General features: G+C 40.7%; 1 protein-coding gene and 1 long non-coding RNA gene across 2 annotated transcripts in view; both read left to right on the forward strand.

The window, feature by feature from the left end:
• Positions 1-19,698, forward strand: part of LOC138961467 (uncharacterized) — a 394,970-nt gene that overhangs the window by 239,512 nt on the left and 135,760 nt on the right. The gene's annotated exons all lie outside the window — the stretch shown is intronic.
• Positions 9,379-19,565, forward strand: LOC138961454 (melanocyte-stimulating hormone receptor-like). Its single transcript, XM_070333106.1, has 5 exons — positions 9,379-10,004; positions 11,478-11,699; positions 13,458-13,600; positions 17,120-17,328; positions 18,697-19,565. Exons 1-5 carry the CDS (start codon positions 9,719-9,721, stop codon positions 18,920-18,922), a joined length of 1,086 nt encoding a protein of 361 aa, XP_070189207.1. The 5' UTR covers positions 9,379-9,718; the 3' UTR covers positions 18,923-19,565.

The following is a 19,698-nucleotide window of genomic DNA, read 5'->3' on the forward strand; positions in this document are numbered from 1 at the left end:
GTAGGGTGTTTGCTTGATACTGGGCGCTTTCAAGGAAGTTTACGGCAGTGTTTTTGCCTCCATGTACTGCTTCTGTCTCCATTTCAGTATTACAGGTTGGCCCGCTCTTATATGCAATGTTTGATTTTTGGGCCACATGCAGGCCTTACAAGCTGTTACCAAATGAGATAATAATACAGTCGACTCCGGATATTACGTCACCCCTCGGGGGATGTATTTGAGCGACGTTATACGCGGTGACGCTGTATCCGGTTCATCGGTTATAAAGTCACTTTTACGCGCGGGTGATGTTATATCCGGAGTCCAAGAGTTATGTCCCTTTCTAAAGTACTGACTGTTTTAATAAAACTGTGCAGAAATGGAAAGTGCATGCATTAGTGTTGTTTAAAAATTACAACAACATATTGTTGTAAGTTTTAAACTAACTTATTACAATAATCTTTAATTCACTTCCTCATATATAGAATTGTGGACTATTCTCTTCTTTGCGTATTTCCAAAACCTGGCTATACCATGAATACAAAATTGTATTCACAACATTTTCCCCATAATTCGGCAACAGTATCAACGTACAGTGTTGTAGGCTGCATGCTGATTCTGAGACAGGTTGTTAGTGTTGGAGTGTCAAGCTCCGTCTGGTTCCATCGACAATCTCAGTCTTTAATTATAGTGTCCGACGTTATTAGCTTTAAGGACACACACACACACAGACACACACACACACACAGACTCACACACACACACACAGAGGCGCGCATACACGCACGCACGCACTCACGCACGCTCGCACCCACGTATATATATATATATATATATATATATATACGCACGTACACACACACACACACACACACACACACACACACAAACACACACACACTCTCAAACGAAGACACGTATACATTGTTATCTATATAACCTGTCACGTTCTGTCTTCCGGGTTTCTCCACGTTATATAATACCGCCTTTTTTTAAAATTAACGGTTAAACGTATACATCATACAGACCCTCTTTCTGGAAATACAAGTGTGCAATGTGCAGATGATTAGGTCACCTTTTGAAAAAATCGAATTATTGTTATTGTCTTACGCTTTTTAACAAATGTCTCCTTGCAGTTTATGCTTGAAAACTAAGTCTTTTTTTCAGAACATTTTTTTTTAATTACGATGGCTTGTATTAAAAACAGTTGCAGTCTTTACTTTTTTGACACCTTGTTATAAAATCAACCCCTTCCTCTCCTCAAATAAAGAAGAAACAAGAAGAGCAAACGCTCGATCGAGTCACTTTCGCAGTTCTGAATATTATATGAGGCATCAGATGGACAGGAAGAAATTGCTATTCACAACACAATGAGTCACGTTCACATAAAATTTGAGCCCGGTCACTTTTATAGTTTCCGAGAAAAGCCCAACGTTAAGTTGTGTGTTGCCGAACAGAAAAGGCTAGTTATCTCCCTTGTTTTTCTGATAACGTTCGTAAAAGGCTACAGATGTAAATACTTTGATGTAAAGAATAATCCTACAAAGTTTCAATCACATCCGATGAACTTTGTCAAAGATATAAAATGTCTAATTTTTCCTTTGACGCTGACCTGTGACCTTGAAAAAGGTCAAAGGTCAACGAAACCATCGTTAAAGTGTAGAGGTCATTGGAGGTCACGACTAAACAAAATATGAGCCCGATCGCTTTGATAGTTTCCGAGAAAAGTCCAACGTTAAGGTGGTGTCTACGGACGGCCGGCCGGACGGCCGGCCGGACAGACTAACACTGACCGATTACATAGAGTCACTTTTTTCTCAAGTGACTCAAAAAATACCCACAAACACACGCACAACGTCGCACGCACACACACACACACACACACCGGCACACACACACACATACACACACATACACACACATACACACACACACACACATATACACACGCACACTCACACACACGCGCGCATGCACGCACGCACGCACACACACATACACACGCACTCACGCACGCTCGCACCCACGTATATATATAATTATAGCCTTTTTTATTTTTTTTATTAACGGTTAAACGTATACATCATTTACAGACCCTCTTTCTGGAAATACAAGTGTGCATGTGCAGATGATTGCAGTATCACTTTTCTCAATTTGTCGGTTTTTACCTTTACAATTTAGCCTGAGCGACCTACTCAGCCTGTCGACAACGCCCAATTGAAAGTGACGCTCAGCCTCCTCGTCGAGGGCAGTTGTAGTCTGTATTCTACGGACCAAAAAACAAACAAACGTCGTAGTCTGTTCTCATCCTCTCGACCTTCTCCTAGTCCTACCGTCATTTCAATAATCGAGGTTTTTTTTATATGCGTGATTGAAGGACAGAAGTAGACAGATCCATTCGCACGCGCTCGCGCAGGAGTAACCATGTATGCTCGATATGAAACTTTTTAAAAACAATTTTTTTTAGTTAAAAACAAAGACAGGAACTCACAACACGAATGAAATGGAACATTTTTCTTTTAATTAAAAACCTAGAACACTGAGGAACCTAAGTAAGGAACTCACAAAGCGAAATGAAATGAAACATTTTTCATTACTGACTAAAAACATAGAACAGGAACTCACAAAACGAAATGAAATAAAACATTTTTCTTTTGATTAAAAACCTCGAACAGGAACTCACAAAACGCATGCAGCAAAAATGATTATGCCTTGAACCTAGTTTTCCTTGGGTCTCTAACAACGGGAAAACGGAAAAACTTGAATACCTTTAACACACAAAACTTGTGACACGTGTAGGGTAAATGAACATGCCTTGACAGTCGTTCACCATGCAAACTGCTGCATATGAGGATTGATATGACGTTATAACCGACATGGATGAGTGACGTTATAACTGGGTGACGTTATATCCGGTGACGTTATATCCGAGGTTAAAATAGTCTTGGAAAGAAGGAATTGAGCCGGGACCGGTGTTTGGGTGACGATATAACGGGGTGACGTTATATCCGGCGACGTTATAAACGAAGTAGACTGTATTAATGAATAATATTTTTTGATACTTTTTATTTTTTGATGGATATATAGAAACTTGTTTTCTTTATTACAACTTTTGTAAAACTGGGTAGTGAATATATTGTATAAATATTTACAGAACAAAAGAAACACAAGACGTAATGATCTCACAAGAAACTTCTGTGATTGTTCTTTTTTGTTATGACTTACTGTGTTTTGACTGTGATACTTTAACAAGCGTAAAGAATTATGTTTGGCCATTCAGTATTCAACGCAGCCTGATCGATATGCTGACCTGATCAAATTATATCGTCCATGTCATATGCTGTGGCTTTTGTAAATCTGGCATTTACTAATTATCACCAAATAAACACTCTGTCTCTCTCTCTCTCTCTCTCCCCCCCCTCTCTCTCTCTCTCTCTCTCTCTCTCTCTCTCTCTCCCTCTCTCTCTCTCTCTCTCTCTCTCTCTCTCTCTCTCTCTCTCTCTCTCTCTCTCTCTCTCTCTCTCTCTCTCTTTTTTGAAATGTTCACATGATACTTTTTTAGTCAAGCAGTATGTAAGAAATGTTAAGTCCTTTGTACTGGAAACTTGCATTCTCCCAGTAAGGTCATATATTGTACTACGTTGCAAGCCCCTGGAGCAATTTTTTGATTAGTGCTTTTGTGAACAAGAAACAATTAACAAGTGGCTCTACCCCATCCCCCCCTTTCCCCGTCGCGATATAACCTTGAACGGTTGAAAACGACGTTAAACACCAAATAAAGAAAGAAAGAACATGATACTTTATGATAGTGTTACACAATATTGTAGATTTGTTCATTTACCTAATTCCATTTAAATTAGTTCATTGCTAATGATTGCTATTGAATGAGCTAGTTGTTACTATTGTTCTCTCACAGGGGAGGGCTGATGGTAACAAAAAAAGAGGAGCAATAGTTTACTTTATATCATTTCCCTGGTAAATAAAACATAATCTTATTATTTTATCTCTCTCTCCCTCCTTTTCAAACACACGCATACACATTAGCGCTCACATACAACAAAGTAATAATTTTGAATACCAGTATTATTATATCATACCAGGACTGTGTCAAAGAACCAGTATAGCACTGCCAGGGTGGTGAACATGTTGTTGTCACTGTTTTGCTAATGTGTAAAGTCAGACCTTCACCACCGTATGGTGAATAACAATATTCAGAAATAACCATTTTTGTCATTGTCGATTCTTCTCAGTTCATGTGCGTACAAGTAATGTTTTGGGAATAAAATCTCACATATTGAATATCGTATTGAGGATGTTTATTGGAATGCTTGTTATTCACTCAGGTGCCAAGAGACTGGTTCGGCACAACTCTCACTTCAAGTTGCACATGTCGTCTGCATTTACAGTGCTTACGCCTTTTTCTATCTCAGTTCTTGAACATTTTGTGAGCGTCTTGCAATTGTTTGTGTGTGTTTTTACGTCGGTGTGTGTGTGTGTGTGTGTGTGTGTGTGTGTGTGTGTGTGTGTGTGTGTAACTCGTTGTCCTTAATATTTTCTTCACATTGTCAATAATATTCTGTTGAAGTAAAGTGAATGTGCGCGTATCAGATGTGTAAATTGAAGCTTTTCATCCGCGCTATTTGAGTTTGCACATCCCTCAGAAAAGCTTTGCGTGACGACCGGTTTAATCAGAGAATGCGGTGACCTGTATTTGTTTTGCTGTTCTGTTTGACACACAGGCGGATAGATGATTGGATTTCATGCATGCAGCTGGAGGTATTTCCCAAGGGGAATAGCTCACGCTTTCTTTCTTTTTCTTTCTGTCTCTCTCCTTTCCTCCCTCTCACTCATTCGCTCTCTCTCTCTCTCTCTCTCTCTCTCTCTCTCTCTCTCTCTCTCTCTCTCTCTGTCTCTCTGTCTCTCCCTCTCTCTCTCTCTCTCTCTCTCTCTCTCTCTCTCTCTCTCTCTCTCTCTCTGTCTCTCCCGTGTCCACAACACACACCAACACCCACACGCACCCCCCCCCCCCACACACACACGCACACCTGGATAACGTAGCCGGCTTGTTGCGGATAAAACTTGCCTAGGCTTGCAGGTATTATAATTGATTAACTTGTTTTCTTCTTCTCAGTGAAGTCTGACAAGCAAACAGTAAAAATATTGCCGGATCCGATATGCAGGAGCAAAGAAAGTGGCAAGAACTAACCAATCCACTCAATGATCATCAATCCCAAGGGCAATAATCACAAACCCGCAGATCAAGTAGGACACAAACATGGCAAAAGCAAGCAACGCTATCTCCAGAAATCAGCCATTCCAGTGTGAGATTAAGGGATGTGACATATTGCGTGCCATGAAAACAATGTCCTTGACTACAATTCCAATCGGCCTGGGCAGAATATATTTTCTGATTTATGATTTTGCTTCTTTTATCTTAACAAAACCGAAAATTCACAGATTGACATATGTGTCCGTTTCAATTTAAACAAACAAATAAATAAACAGACAGACAAAAACAAACAAAAAACCACACACACAAAAACAACAACAAACAAGAACAATTTGACTGTGTATAGAAAGCAACTACTAACTAGATTGTTTCATAAGACCTCTTCTTCCTGTATACTTGTCTGTGTAAGGATTCCCTTAACTTTCCCATTCCTTAAATATTTGTTTTCGGAATTCAACTTTAATTGTGTATTTGTTTGCCAATCGAACGATAACGTATATATATGTATCGAAAATGTATGTGCCTTCTCTATTTTTTAGTTTTATTGACTGGGCCGAGTAGCCTTGTGACTATAAAAACACGCAATGCGTTTTACCCCATAGGAAATGTGTACATTATTGTGAAATCTGCTATAGGCATAGATTGCCCGGCTTCTGAAGCACCTTCTTGTAAACCATAGGTAACGTATGTGCCATCATTCAAAAGAACGCAACTCCTTTTTGGCTCACGTAAGTGTAGCCTATGCGATCGTAACTTTGTCTGTCTGTGCGTCCGTGCGTATGTGCGTGCGTGCGTGTGTATGTCTGTGCATAGATATGGTCTGTGGTAGAAACTCTAACATTTGAAGACGTCACATTACATTGACGTCACATTATGACGTAAGACGTCACGCGAAGGAAGTACTGAAAGTCTCGGTCATTATTATTTTGAGCGGGCCGAGACTAGTTGGCAGTCGTGTCCCTGTAAGTAGGCTACAGACAGATCTAGATCTAGTGTCTCGCTTTCTTGCACAGTTTCACCTATGCTCTTTCTGTGTGGGTGTGTGTGTGTGTGTGTGTGTACTGTGTGTGTGTGTGTACTGTGTGTGTGTGTGTGACGGAGTGATTGAGTTTGTGTTACTGTTTGTCGATTTCTTACGTGAGCCTTGAAGGCTTCGCCTCTTGTCTTGTGTAATACAGTCGGATATGAATTGACGGCCGGCTTGCGTGTTACGCGTACGAGGTGTTGATTTTCGGGGTGTCTGTGTTGTAGGTTTCCTTGTATAGACACTTCCTCGTGTACGATCCATCTGTTTGCTGAATATGGTTACGAAATGAAGACCGTTTTAGTCATACAACTGGTTTGACAATGAACGGCCTTATTATAAAGAGCTGCACTCAAACGCATATGCCGAGATTGTTTTATGATAAGCAGTATACATATTTAACCTCGAATATTATTTACTCAATGTGATCGTATCTCTGCAACAGGTGTTGGTTGTTTCTGCTTCAGTTTACAATGCATAATCAAACACGAAAGGTAGGTTTATATAAGGTTTTATTTTGGACAAAACGAAATATTCACACAATTAATGTCGTCTATAATTAAACGTCCCATGACCTGAAGGCCAGAGATGGGGGCATGTCCCCCCCCCCCCCCCCCCTTGAATGTTTTTCCCAAAGAAGCCAAACGGGGCTATCTGAGCTTAGAAGTAAATTGCTCAATTTGTCTTTTTTTTCATCCCCTTTTTTGGGGGGAAGCTATTTTAACTCTTATGTTACCATTTTCTGGCATGAAAATAACATTACAATCATGTGCAACAGCTTTTAAACAAAACAGCCGGGGGGGGGGGGGGGGGGTAAAACTTTCTCTGACTGTGGTAAGGCATTTCAGGTTGAAATCTTAAAATTTTTAGGGCAATTAATTTATCAATCGAAATTGCAATAACAAACACAACATTGGTTCCATTGTCATTTTACGTTTGTCTAAATCTAAAAATGAAAAGATGTGTTCTGTTTGAATAAACATTAAGGTCGAACAAAACAGAAATCAGTTATTCCAAGCTCTCATAATCTCTTCAGAGCATAGCAAAGCATGCGGTACAGCGATCTCGTGCGAGCTGCACAAGCCAAGGTTCGAAGTTCTCGCGACGTTCAAAGCATAACAAAGAGCGTGTCTCACGAGAGCTGCTCAGATACCGAAAAGGTCTATTACTTTCCGTGTTATACATAATACCGATACAGCACTGCATGTCTCGGTCTACGGGTATCTTTTTTCACTAACAGATTGACTAAATGTTTTGATATCGCTTTAGTTTAAGGGACTTTTTTTCGTTTGTTGTTGTTGACCTCACACCATATTATAAGAACGGCTTGACATCCTGCGAACAGAAGACGGAAGACATAGATTTAAAGGCAAACATTATCTCCCTTTCTTTGCCATATAATGGACTCTGTAGCCTCTAAATTTGTAGGGGCCGATTAATTGTCAGTGTGCAAACAACAACAAAAGGCAGCTAAATCATGCAATCTGCAAACGGGGAGTGGAGAGTCGAACAATAACACTCGATTTCTAATACTTTTTTATTTTTTTTATTTTTTTGCCGGCAATGGAATTGGAAACAAGCTTTTTAGGCTGACCGATTGCTGTGCTGTCTCGTTTTCGCTGCAAACTCTGTGTGGTCGATGAAAGAAAATAACCACCAGTTTTTGATAAATTGTGCATTACTAATGAAATTGTTGCTCGGGTGAAGACGTGTTTCTGCTAAAGGACGTTTACATAAACATTCAAGCTTTCAAGTTCTTGATAACTTTTGCAATAAAACTCAGTTCTTGATAACATGTTGCATCGTTCCTGTTCAGAGGATGTTAAACGAAGATTCTTGCTTCCGGTCGTGAACTGAAATGCTGTTTGTGAGAAAATAAGTGTCAGAATGGGGTTTCAAAACGCCGAATGTTCGATTAAGTTAGGATAAAAAGCCCGTAAGAATTTAAAGAAATAAGGTGGACATGAGAACAAAGTTAGTTTGTTCATACATATATCAGCATGGATATAAAGTCTCCACTCCACACAGAAAGCAGCCATGCTTTTGACTAGTGACGATGAAGCGTTCATTACAAAAAACCTTTTTCAGTTTATGTTAAAGACATATGTACTCGATGACTATACACGCTAATTGCTTTACCAACAGCTGGAGACATGCTAAATTAAGTTCCCTGCAAAATATTGTGGTCTAGGACCCCTTCAATGTTGAGATATGTTAATTTTCATTTTGATCTGGATCGTCCTATTTATAGATTTGGCAACACATGTAACGATGATGCAAGGGAGCTAACACCGCGGCTTTGTTGACATCCTCACTTTTTCAGAGGCGAGAACAAGCTGTAATGCATGTATTATGGTCCGCGCATGGTGACATATCGTCATTATATGGTCTTATGGTGCGTTTGACATCGATTATGGGCAAACTACACTTTGTAGACACGGGAGCGCGTACATATGCCTTTAAATAAGGGAGGAATATGTGATGGTTTGCATCTGAACGAAGCCATCTTTCTGGTGAATGTAAAGCCCGCATCGCCACGAGAAACACTGTATTTGCAAGGGCGACAACTCAGATGGGAATCCGTGCAGCTAAACACAGCAGCTTGCCCTACATACTAAATAATTAACGGTGTGTGCTGTGAACACTTTCACGTGAATTAAAAAGGGGGAATATAATTCAGAAGGCATCAGCCATATTTTATTCAAATTATTTCTTTTGCTAGGATCGTGTTTCTTCGAAAAAGTTGCCGAAATGGTCATTCACGGTCGACAATCGACAATCTCCGGAAATAACTGAAAGAGTAAATACTCTTGCTTTCAGTGAGGCAAGCTTTCCACACGTTCTTCTTGTCCACGTGTTAAGACACACCCCTCGCTAATGACTGGCCTATAATATCACGTGGGAAAGTTTGACTCTCGAAACTTAAGCAAGAGTATACTCTATTTCACAGCTCATGCAAACCCGGCAGAGTTATTTCAGAACATCTTTTATCTTCGGAAGTTTCAGGCAGTCCTTGGTGTTACGAGTCCCTCGCCGAGAAAAAAAAAGTTCTGCAGTTCTGCCAAACTGACGGCAACGTTTCTGAAGATTAATGGTGACTGCGCGTGAGAGCTATAAATAAAAAGAAATAAAAAGTACCCACGCGTAAACGAAGAGTACCGAACAGTGTTTCAACGTTAACCCTAGGGTCTTCTTCAGGCACATAAACAAAGTAGAAAATAAAGAAGTCAGACAACCGTTATTGGTGTAGTTCCTCTTTCTGTTATATTGCCTAGCTGTCTTCATCTTTTTTCTACTTTGTTTATGTGCACGAAGAAGACTCTAGGGTTGAAACGTAGCTGTTATTTGTTTCGCATTCTTCATTCACATGTGAGAACAGTATTTTTGTGTGTGTCTTTTATTTGATTTAAAAGAAGTGTCGGCGTTTGATGAGTGCGGCCGCCAAACAACATGTCCCTATGTTGTCTAGTCTGTGAAGAAATCGGATGCAAGTGACCCTCACGATGAACTGCACCCATGACCCCACCAGCCATCTCCGTAACCTTGACCCCGGGTTCATGACCTACTACCTCGGGGCCTTCGCCTTGCTCACCGCTGTGAACGTAGGCGGGAACTCACTGGTGTTGCTCACCATACGCAGACACCGGTCTATGTGGACTCCCATCAACGGGTTCATCTGCAGCCTGGCTCTCTCGGACCTGTTGCTCGCGGTCATCTACCCCACCTACAACGTGGCTGGCATTGACGTGGAGAGTGTTACTTCCGTTTTAGGTGAGTGACGTTGATTTGTTTGTGTGTGTTTTGCAGCCTAGTCTTGTCGAAATTGCTGTTCGCGGATTAGTTCCACACTAACAACGTGACTGGTATTGACGTGGAGATCTAGAGTGTTACTTCCGTTTTAGGTGAGTACGTGACGTTGGTTTGTTTGTGTGTATTCTGCAGCATAGTCTTGTCGAATTTGCAACTTGCTGATTTCTACCCCACTTGCAACGGGGCTGGCATTGACGTGGCGAGTGTTACTTCTGTTTTAGGTGAGTAGCATCAGTTTCTTTTTTTTATATTTGGCCGTATTTTGTGTGTGTTCTAATCTGCACCCTAGTTGTGTCGAATTTGCTGCTTGCTGATTCATTCCCCACTAACATCGTGGCAGGGATCGACCTGGAGAGTGTAACTTCTGTATTAGGTGGGTGAGACTGATACGAAAAGTTTGTCTTTGTATTTTGCTGTTTTAGCTTCTTTCAGCTTAGTTTTGTCAAATTTGCTGCTCGCTGTCAGCTTCCCAAGCCTATACAACGTGGCTGGCATCGACGTGGAGAGTAATACTTCTGTTTAGGTGAGTGACGTTAATAAGAACAGTCCTTGTGTTTCGCTGTTTTGTTTGTATGTTCTGCAGCTTAGTCTATTTGAATTTGCTACTTGCTGATTTCTTCCACACTTACAACGTGGCAGGGATTGACGTAGAGGTTGTGTTACCTTTGTTTTATATGAATAACACTGAAAAGAGAGCTTCTCTTTGTATTTCGCTGTTTTGTGTGTTCTGCGTTCTGAATTTGCTACGTGGCAGGGATTGACGTAGAGGTTGTGTTACTTTTGTTTTATATGAATAACACTGAAAAGAGAGCTTCTCTTTGTATTTCGTTGTTTTGTGTGTTCTGCGTTCTGAATTTGCTACTTGCAGGTATTTTATTTTATCTTTTTATTACCACACTTACAACGTGGCTGGCATCGGCGCTGAGAGTGTTTCTTCTGGTTTAGGTGAGTAAAGCAGATGATACAAGTTTCTCTTTTTATTCTGCTGTTTTGTGTGCTCTGCAGCTTGTGTCTTGTCGAATTTGCTGCTTGGTTTTGTTTTACCCGCATTGACGTCGAGAGTGTCACCACTTTATTTTTTTTATTTTTTTAAGTAAGTGACTAATTAGAAAGTTTCTCCAAATATTAAGCTGGTCTACGGGCTCAGCAACCCATAATCTTGTCGGATCTTCCGCATTGATTTCTTATAGCTGGTATATATGTAACAATACTGAATCTTGTGAGTATTTTTCATTCAGCGGTCCATTTGTAAAAACAAAACAAAAAAACCCCAAAAAACACGGCTGCTTTTTGGCGATGTGTGTAAGTGAAAGGCTGTTCGTATCCAATGTGAAAGTCTGACCATATCCTTGGTTTTCTACATAATCGCTTTTGCGAGAAGGACGATAACTTGAAATGGCTATGGAAATTCTTCTTGTCTTATCTGTTCCACAGGCCAGATAACAGTCTGCCGCATCCTGCAAACAGAATCGATCGCTCTGGAGCTCTGCTCATCTTACGCCTTGGTCGCCATCACTGTGACGCGTTACCTTAGCATTGCGCGGCCATTACGTTATCATAATGACGTCACACCTCGCAGATGCATCGTCATCGTTGTGACGTTATGGGTGGCTTCGCACACGGCTTGCATCATACTCTACTGGTACAAGGAGCCAGGTAATGATGTTTTTTTTTAATAATAATAATAATAAATGAGCATTTATATAGCGCAACATCATAACTTTACAATTATGCTCTTTGCGCTTGACACATTTAAAATTAAATTAAAACACAGTTATACAAGCATTTACATCTACATTCATAGTCAACAACGCTTAATTAAAAGCATACACCATCAAACATACATTACAAAAAATTCTTCCACTAACTAAGTAATAAAAACATGAATAAAATAGGTAGTGAAAACAAGGAAATACCAGCTGAATACCCTTAATAGTCTTTCAAATGAGACGAAAAACCGAGGTCCCTTCGTGTACACTACATTGGGGTGTGCACGTTAAAGATCCCACGATTGACAAAAGGGTCTTTCCTGGCAAAATTGTATAGGCATAGATAAAAATGTCCACCAAAATACCCGTGTGACTTGGAATAATAGGCCGTGAAAAGTAGGATATGCGCCGAAATGGCTGCGATCTGCTGGCCGATGTGAATGCGTAATGTATTGTGTAAAAAAATTCCATCTCACACGGCATAAATAAATCCCTGCGCCTTGAATATGTGCGCGATATAAATTGCATACAATAAAAATTTTAAAAAATTAAAAAAATAAATCCCTGCGCTTAGGACTGTACCCACGGAATACGCGCATATTGATTGATTGATTGAATCAAACAGAACATGTTATCAACAATACTGAAAACAGCCCTAGATGTTTATATACGTTATCACATTATCACTAAAACAACAAATACACTACATGTAGCCTACTGATGGACTGAGAAAAACAAAATCAGGGGTTGTATTTCTTGAAGAGGTGTGTTTTAAGTGCTCGTTTGAATGCTTGGGGTGTCTGAGAGTGGCGGATGTGAAAGGGGAGAGAATTCCATTGTGTGGGTGCGCAGAAAGTAAAAGTGCGTTGTCCGTATGTTTTGGTTTTGGTGTGTGGAATGGTAAGGATGCGACAGTCAGAAAAGGCACGGAGTTGTCTTGCTGGAGAATAGACGGTGAGGAGTTCAGAGAAGTAAGCAGGAGACGAGCCAGAAAAGAAGTTAAAGCAGAGGGTGGACAGTTTGTAGTCAATGCGGGCTTGAATAGGTAACCAGTGCAGTGTGCGAAGAAGTGGTGTTGCGTGATCTCGTTTTCGTGCTTTGAGAATGAGGCGTGCTGCCGAGTTTTGGACTTTTTTATAGTTTATGCAGGAGGTACAGAGGACAGCCAGAGAGAAGAGAGTTGCACGGTAGTCAAGTTTAGAAAGAACAAAGGCACAGACAAGAGTGTTAGTTGTTTTGAGAGGAGAGTGTGTGGCGAATGGTGCTGATCTTACGAAGCTCAAAATAAGCTGCTCTACAGACTAAAGATATATGTTTGTTAAGGGTCATGTCAGATGAGAGGGTGAATCCAAGGTTTCATAATGAAGTGTGTACAAAACAAATTCAAGTGATTCATTTCACAAAGAAAGAAAGACAGACAAAAATGAGCGCGCATTGTCGGTGGCGCACACACACACACACACATACACACGCATGCACAAACGCACATACGCACGCACGCACGAACGCACATACGCACGCACACAGTCCTGTCCCCTCCTTGCACTTAACGCTCCCTCCCTTATATTATACGCCTTGCGGCACCTCCACCACGTGCACGCCATACCTCCCCAGCCCCTCCTCCATCACCCAACCTATCCCCGCCCTACTCATGCCTAAATTAATGCACACACAAGATAAAATAAAAATGTCGTCACTGTTTCAGAAAAGACCTACTGCAACATCTGTCGCTATGAAATCCTGTTCAGCATGACGCAGCTGGGTGTGTTGACGTCAGTGCAGAGTGGCGTACCGTTGTGTCTCATGATCGTCGTTTATGTCCGTCTGGCGCAAATTGCCCGGCAGCTGGTAAGAACATTTTCTTGGGGGTACCATCATTCTCGAATTTATTAGTCAATCATTTGCACCACCACAGATCTGCCCGGGTATTCACACATGATAACACGACGTCTCCACTTGGACATATACCAAAACTCAACACTCTGGATGCTTTCTGTGCAGAAAATGTTCGTCTGAATTAATTCAGTAGATTGATAAAGGTGCCAGATAGGAAATAAATTCAGTAACAAAACAAAAACAGTCTGCACAGAAAGCAGAATGTTGATTTGTTGGTCTTTATAACTATCTTCAAGTTTAGGGGATGCTTTTACACCATGAAAAGCCAGGGGAGGTCTATGGTGCTTGATATGATCGCTTACACGATTGAACACTTTTTGCAGACTTTGTGATGTGGATGTGCTAATTTTTTTACATTTAGTCAAGTTTTGACTAAATGTTTTAACGTAGAGGGGGGAATCGAGACGAGGGTCGTGGTGTATGTGTGTGTGTCTGTCTGTCTGTCTGTGTGTGTAGAGCGATTCAGACTAAATTACTGGACCGATCTTTATGACATTTGACATGAAAGTGCCTGGGTATGATATCCCCAGACGTTTTTTTCATTTTTTTGATAAATGTCTTTTATGACGTCATATCCGGCTTTTCGTGAAAGTTGAGGCGGCACTGTCACGCTCTCATTTTTCAACCAAATTGGTTGAAATTTTGGTCAAGTAATCTTCGACGAAGCCCGGACTTCGGTATTGCATTTCAGCTTGGTGGCTTCTTCTTCTTCTTCTTCTTGGCGTTCGCAGAGGTTACACAATCAGTCCAGCACTGGTGATAGCTTGGTGGCTTAAAAATTAATTCATGGCTTTGGTCATTAAAAATCTGAAAATTGTAAAAAAAATATTTATTTTATAAAACGATACAAATATACGTTCATCGTATTCCCCATCATTTTCTGATTCCAAAAACATATACATATGTTATATTTGGATTAAAAACAAGCTCTGAAAATTAAAAATATAAAAATTATTATCAAAATTAAATTGTCCAAATCAATTTAAAAACACTTTCATCTTATTCCTGGTCGGTTCCTGATTCCAAAAACATATAGATATGATATGTTTGGATTAAAAACACGCTCAGAAAGTTAAAACGAAGAGTGGTACAGAAAAGCGTGTTATCCCATGACCTGCCTCTTTGTCTCTGTTAGCTGAGGAGGGGATTATTTTGGATTATCCATCACAACCATATGAATTATCCATCACAACCGAGTCTCGATCTCACCTGTCATTGGTCTTTGTCTTTGGTCTCAGAGTACAACTGAATAATTTATAGAGGTCATCTGCATATTTATCGTTAACTCGGGACTACTTTTTTTTCAGCAAAACGATTGAGATATTCTGCGGTATAAAAGTCGAACTGACGTTTGTCTAACGATCTACAAACATTATCATTGAAGAAATAAAGAAAACAACAAAGAATGTACATAATCTGTTTGGGTGAATAGAGCTGAGTGAAGATTATGAGTTGTCCGACGCGGTGAGACTGAGAGAGAGAGACAGAGAGCACGAGAGAGAGCGACAGAGACACACAGTGATTCAAGGCGCACAACTCTAGTAAAGTTGTCGTAACGAGGTACGCTTCAATCATGGGCAACCGCTTAGATCAATCCCAAGAGCATCCTGATTCAAAATCTTGAGCGACAAAATAAAACTTACACTAAAACAGTATGCTTATAGTTTTGTTCATTTGTTATCGCTTTTAGAGCATTGATTGCTAAATATGGTTCAACAGAACAAGGCTGTCTCATCAGTCGTCTGCTACAGATCTATCGTCTGAGGCCGGTGCGTCTCACTAGCGCTAGCGATACGCACCCTCTGCTGCAGGATCTGTCGTTTGCTATACATGTAGTATCTTCGGCTCAAGTTGACCGGCATGGAAATTGCCATTTTCAAAGTTGGTGATACTGTTAGAATAAAAGGTGGCGAAGAAGGTCGGATCTTGGACATACAGAGACCACTAGGCTACATGCGTTGCCGCATAAAAACAACTCGACAGTGGTGCGCCGTTTTCCCCAAGACAGATACCTCGCCTAAGACAACGACAGACATCAAAGTTAGGCTCACCTAAATCAGTAAGTGACGATTGAAGAAGTAGGTAATACAAATTTGAACACTGAAGCACAAAGGCTCGAATAAGCACAAACTCAGCAATCATCTTCATCGCTTGTAACATCACACACGCGATCTTTCGAATCCCGCTGAACTCAGGTCCAAAATGAGTTACTTCCCTTCGGGTATCATTCTCTCCCGTCGCTAGCTGTGAAGCGAAGATGATCAAAATGCGGTCTTTCGCAGTTTTGACGAATGACAGCTCGGGTATCCGACTGAAACCAGCCGGTAACTGCACAGTATCAAATGCATTCAAATCCTGGAAACAAAAAGACAAAAGGGGACTCGTTTCGCACATGAATATCATGACACGATTTTCGGTGGCAGAAGGTTTGATGAGCAGTAAACAGGCACTCGCAAAGTTTGTGTCAAAAAGTTAGGTTTTTAAATGAAAACGTCGGAGTAATGGGATAAAAAGCTTACACACCTCGTCCTGAATATCGTGCATATTTTCCCTCGGGTCGATTTACAGGTATTACCTCGCCAGAGGCTCGGTAATACCTGAAAATCGACCCTAGGGAAAATATGCACGATATTCAGAACTCGGAGTGTGTAACCTATATCTATCATTCTCAGCGCAAGGACTACCCCGCTCTTCTTGTCAATTTCACTGCCTTTGCCGTGCGCGGTGGACTGACGATGCTACGAGTATACGGTCTTGCTGCGTTGCATTGCGTTCAGTTTCATTCTGTGAGTTCGACAGCTACTTGACTAAATGTTGTATTTTCGCCTTACGCGACTTGTTTTATTGGCTCACGTAAGTGTAGCCTATGCGATGATAAACTTTGTCTGTCTGTGCGTGTGTGTGTGTGTGTGTGTGTGATAGAAACTTTAACATTTCCGAGTCTATGGATTACGTCAGTCTCGGTCAAAAGTGTTTGACGTGTGTGATAGAAACTATTTGAAGACGTCACATTATGACGTAAGAGGGTTAGACGTCACGCAAAGGAATTACTGAAAGTCTCGGTCAGTTATTGTGAGCGGGCCGAGACTACTTGGCAGATCCAGGGTCTCGCTTTCTTGCACAGTTTCACCTATGGCGCTTACTGTGTGTGTGTGTGTGTGTGTGTGTGTGTGTGTGTGTGTGTGTGTGTGTGTGTGTGTGTGTGTGTGTGTGTGTATGTGTGACGGAGTGATTGAGTTTGTGTTACTGTTTGTCGATTTCGTACGTGAGCCTTGAAGGCTTCGCCTCTTGTTTTTTATTTATTAGTGTGAGTAGTTTGATATTTTGCAGTCTACGTTTCAACGTTTGAAAGTGGTCGATTCTTTTTCATAAGAATCGGTCAAATGATCGACAGGGCTTGAAATTCAGTCAGAATGAGTAAATTCGCATGTAAAAAAAAGAAGTTATTTTTCTTTGCATATATCTTTTCAGAAGAAGCGAGTTGCGATCTGTGACGTTACCATGAATTTTGAGACTGGAACGATACACTGTCGTCAGCCTACGTCACATCGACGTCATAGGTCTTTCGTCATGATCACTCTTTTGCTTGGCTGTTATGTCATTGCTTGGACTCCAATCATTGTCTACTTCTTCCTTGTCATATTAGGAAATTACGACAGGAACCAAATGGAGTACTTCAGGTGAGATTTCAATCACTGTATCTGAAAGTATCATCAACCAGTGCTAAGAATGTTTCGTTCTGTTTGAAGCCTGAAATAAAGCGAGCGAAGTTATGACCAGACCCTATTCAATATCTATAAGGAAAGGAAATAAAAGAAGCCTGAGAAAGTGGGTGTGGGGGTTAGGGTGGGTGGATGGGGGTGTGTGTGGGTGGGTGGGGGGGGGACGATACGAGAAGTTTTTGTTTTTAATGTTGATGTTATTTTGGAGTAGCTGTGGCGACAAGCAGATAATTTATATACATTTAAAGTCGAGTTTTGGTATGCACACAGTGAAAGGGTGCTATGATCGGTTAGGCCCCCCAAAAAATAGGTCTGTTTACAGTAACATAGGCCAAAAAAATAGGGTCGGTAGGTCAGGATTTATTATTATTTTTTTTTCTCCAAAAAAACATATTTGGCTCACGTAAGTGTAGCCTATGCGATCGTAACTTTGTCTGTCTGTGCGTGCGTGTGTGCGTGTGTGTGTGTGTTTGTGCGTGTGTATGTCTGTGGTAGAAACTCTAACATTTGAAGACGTCACATTACATTGACGTCACATTATGACGTAAGAGGGTTAGACGTCACGCGAAGGAAGTACTGAAAGTCTCGGTCATTATTATTTTGAGCGCGCCGAGACAAGTTGGCAGTCGTGTCCTTGTAAGTAGGCTACATGCAGACAGACAGATCTAGATCTAGTGTCTCGCTTTCTTGCACAGTTTCATCTATGCTCTTTCTGTGTGTGTGTGTGTGTGTGTGTGTGTGTGTGTGTGTGTGTGTGTGTGTGTGTGTGTGTGTGTGTGTGTGTGTGTGTGTGACGGAGTGATTGAGTTTGTGTTACTGTTTGTCGATTTCTTACGTGAGCCTTGATGGCTTCGCCTCTTGTTTTACGTTATTTTTTATTTTTTATTTTTTATTTTTTTTTTTTTTTCCCAAATGCCAAAAAAAAGTCTAGGGTCGCGCGAAAAAAATAGGGTCGGTCGGGTTACCGTAAACAGACTAAATTTTTTTTGGCCTTACACGTAAACGCCTTGGGGAACCTACTCGTATGTTGGAAAAAGACAACAACCTGTGCACGGGATGGATTGCAAATTGTAAACAGCGTTTCACTTCTTTTTTTCTTTCTTAAAAAATGTTTTATTCAGGCAATTTTACATTTTGTCATGCAATGCATAGAAGTCACATAATAATAGAGTGGATATGACGGATAAAAACATATTTAATACAATATACAAGCAATTATAATAAATACTACTATTCCACAAGGGTAAAGTAGGAAGCCCACTTCAGCCAAAATTTTCCATAATTCAATTATGTACAGCGTTTCACTTCTTACTCTGAATGTTGCAGTGCTACTTCACGGATCGTTCTGTACATGAACTCTGCCGTCAACGTGTTCATCTACGCCGGGCGTATGGGCGACTTCCGCAAGCACGTTCGAAGGGACTTGCGGAACCTTCTGCCGAACTGCTGCGCGTCACGCAAGACGTCACAACGTGATGACATCATGATTGCGTCGACTGTCGTCGGTATGACAACTCGTCAGAACAGTTCTTGGGGCGTCAGGAATCAATAACAAGTCGCGTAAGGCGAAATTAATATATTTAGTCAAGCTGTGGAACTCACAGAATGAAACTGAACGTAGTCCACCGCTAGTGCAAAAGGCAGTGAAAGTGACGAGCCTGTTTGGCGCAGCAGCGGTTGCGCTGTGCTTCATAGCACGCTTTGCGGCTGTACCTCTCTTCGTTTTAACTTTCTGAGCGTGTTTTTAATCCAAACATATCATATCTATATGTTTTTGGAATCAGGAACCGACAAGGAATAAGATGAAATAGTTTTTAAATCGATTTCGGAAATTTAATTTTGATCATAATTTTTATATTTTTAATTTTCAGAGCTTGTTTTTAATCCAAATATAACATATGTATATGTTTTTAGAATCAGAAAATGACGAAGAATAAGATGAAATTGTTTTTGGATCGTTTAATAAAAAAATAATTTTAATTACAAGTTTCCGATTTTTAATGACCAAACTCACTCATTAGTTTTTAAGCCACCAAGCTGAAATGCAATACCAAACCCCGGCCTTCGTCGAAGATTGCCTTCCCAAAATTTCAATCAATTTAATTGAAAAATGAGGGTGTGACAGTACCGCCTCAACTTTTACAAAAAGCCGGATATGACGTCATCAAAGGTATTTATCGAAAAAATAAAAAAAAACATCCCAGGAACTCTCATGTCAAATTTCATAAAGATCGGCCCAGTAGTTTAGTCTGAATCGCTCTACACACACAGACAGATACACACACAGACACACACACACGCACACACACACACACACACACACACACA

The sequence above is a fragment of the Littorina saxatilis genome, linkage group LG3 (genome assembly GCF_037325665.1).
Source record: "Littorina saxatilis isolate snail1 linkage group LG3, US_GU_Lsax_2.0, whole genome shotgun sequence".
Lineage (NCBI taxonomy): Eukaryota > Metazoa > Mollusca > Gastropoda > Littorinimorpha > Littorinidae > Littorina > Littorina saxatilis.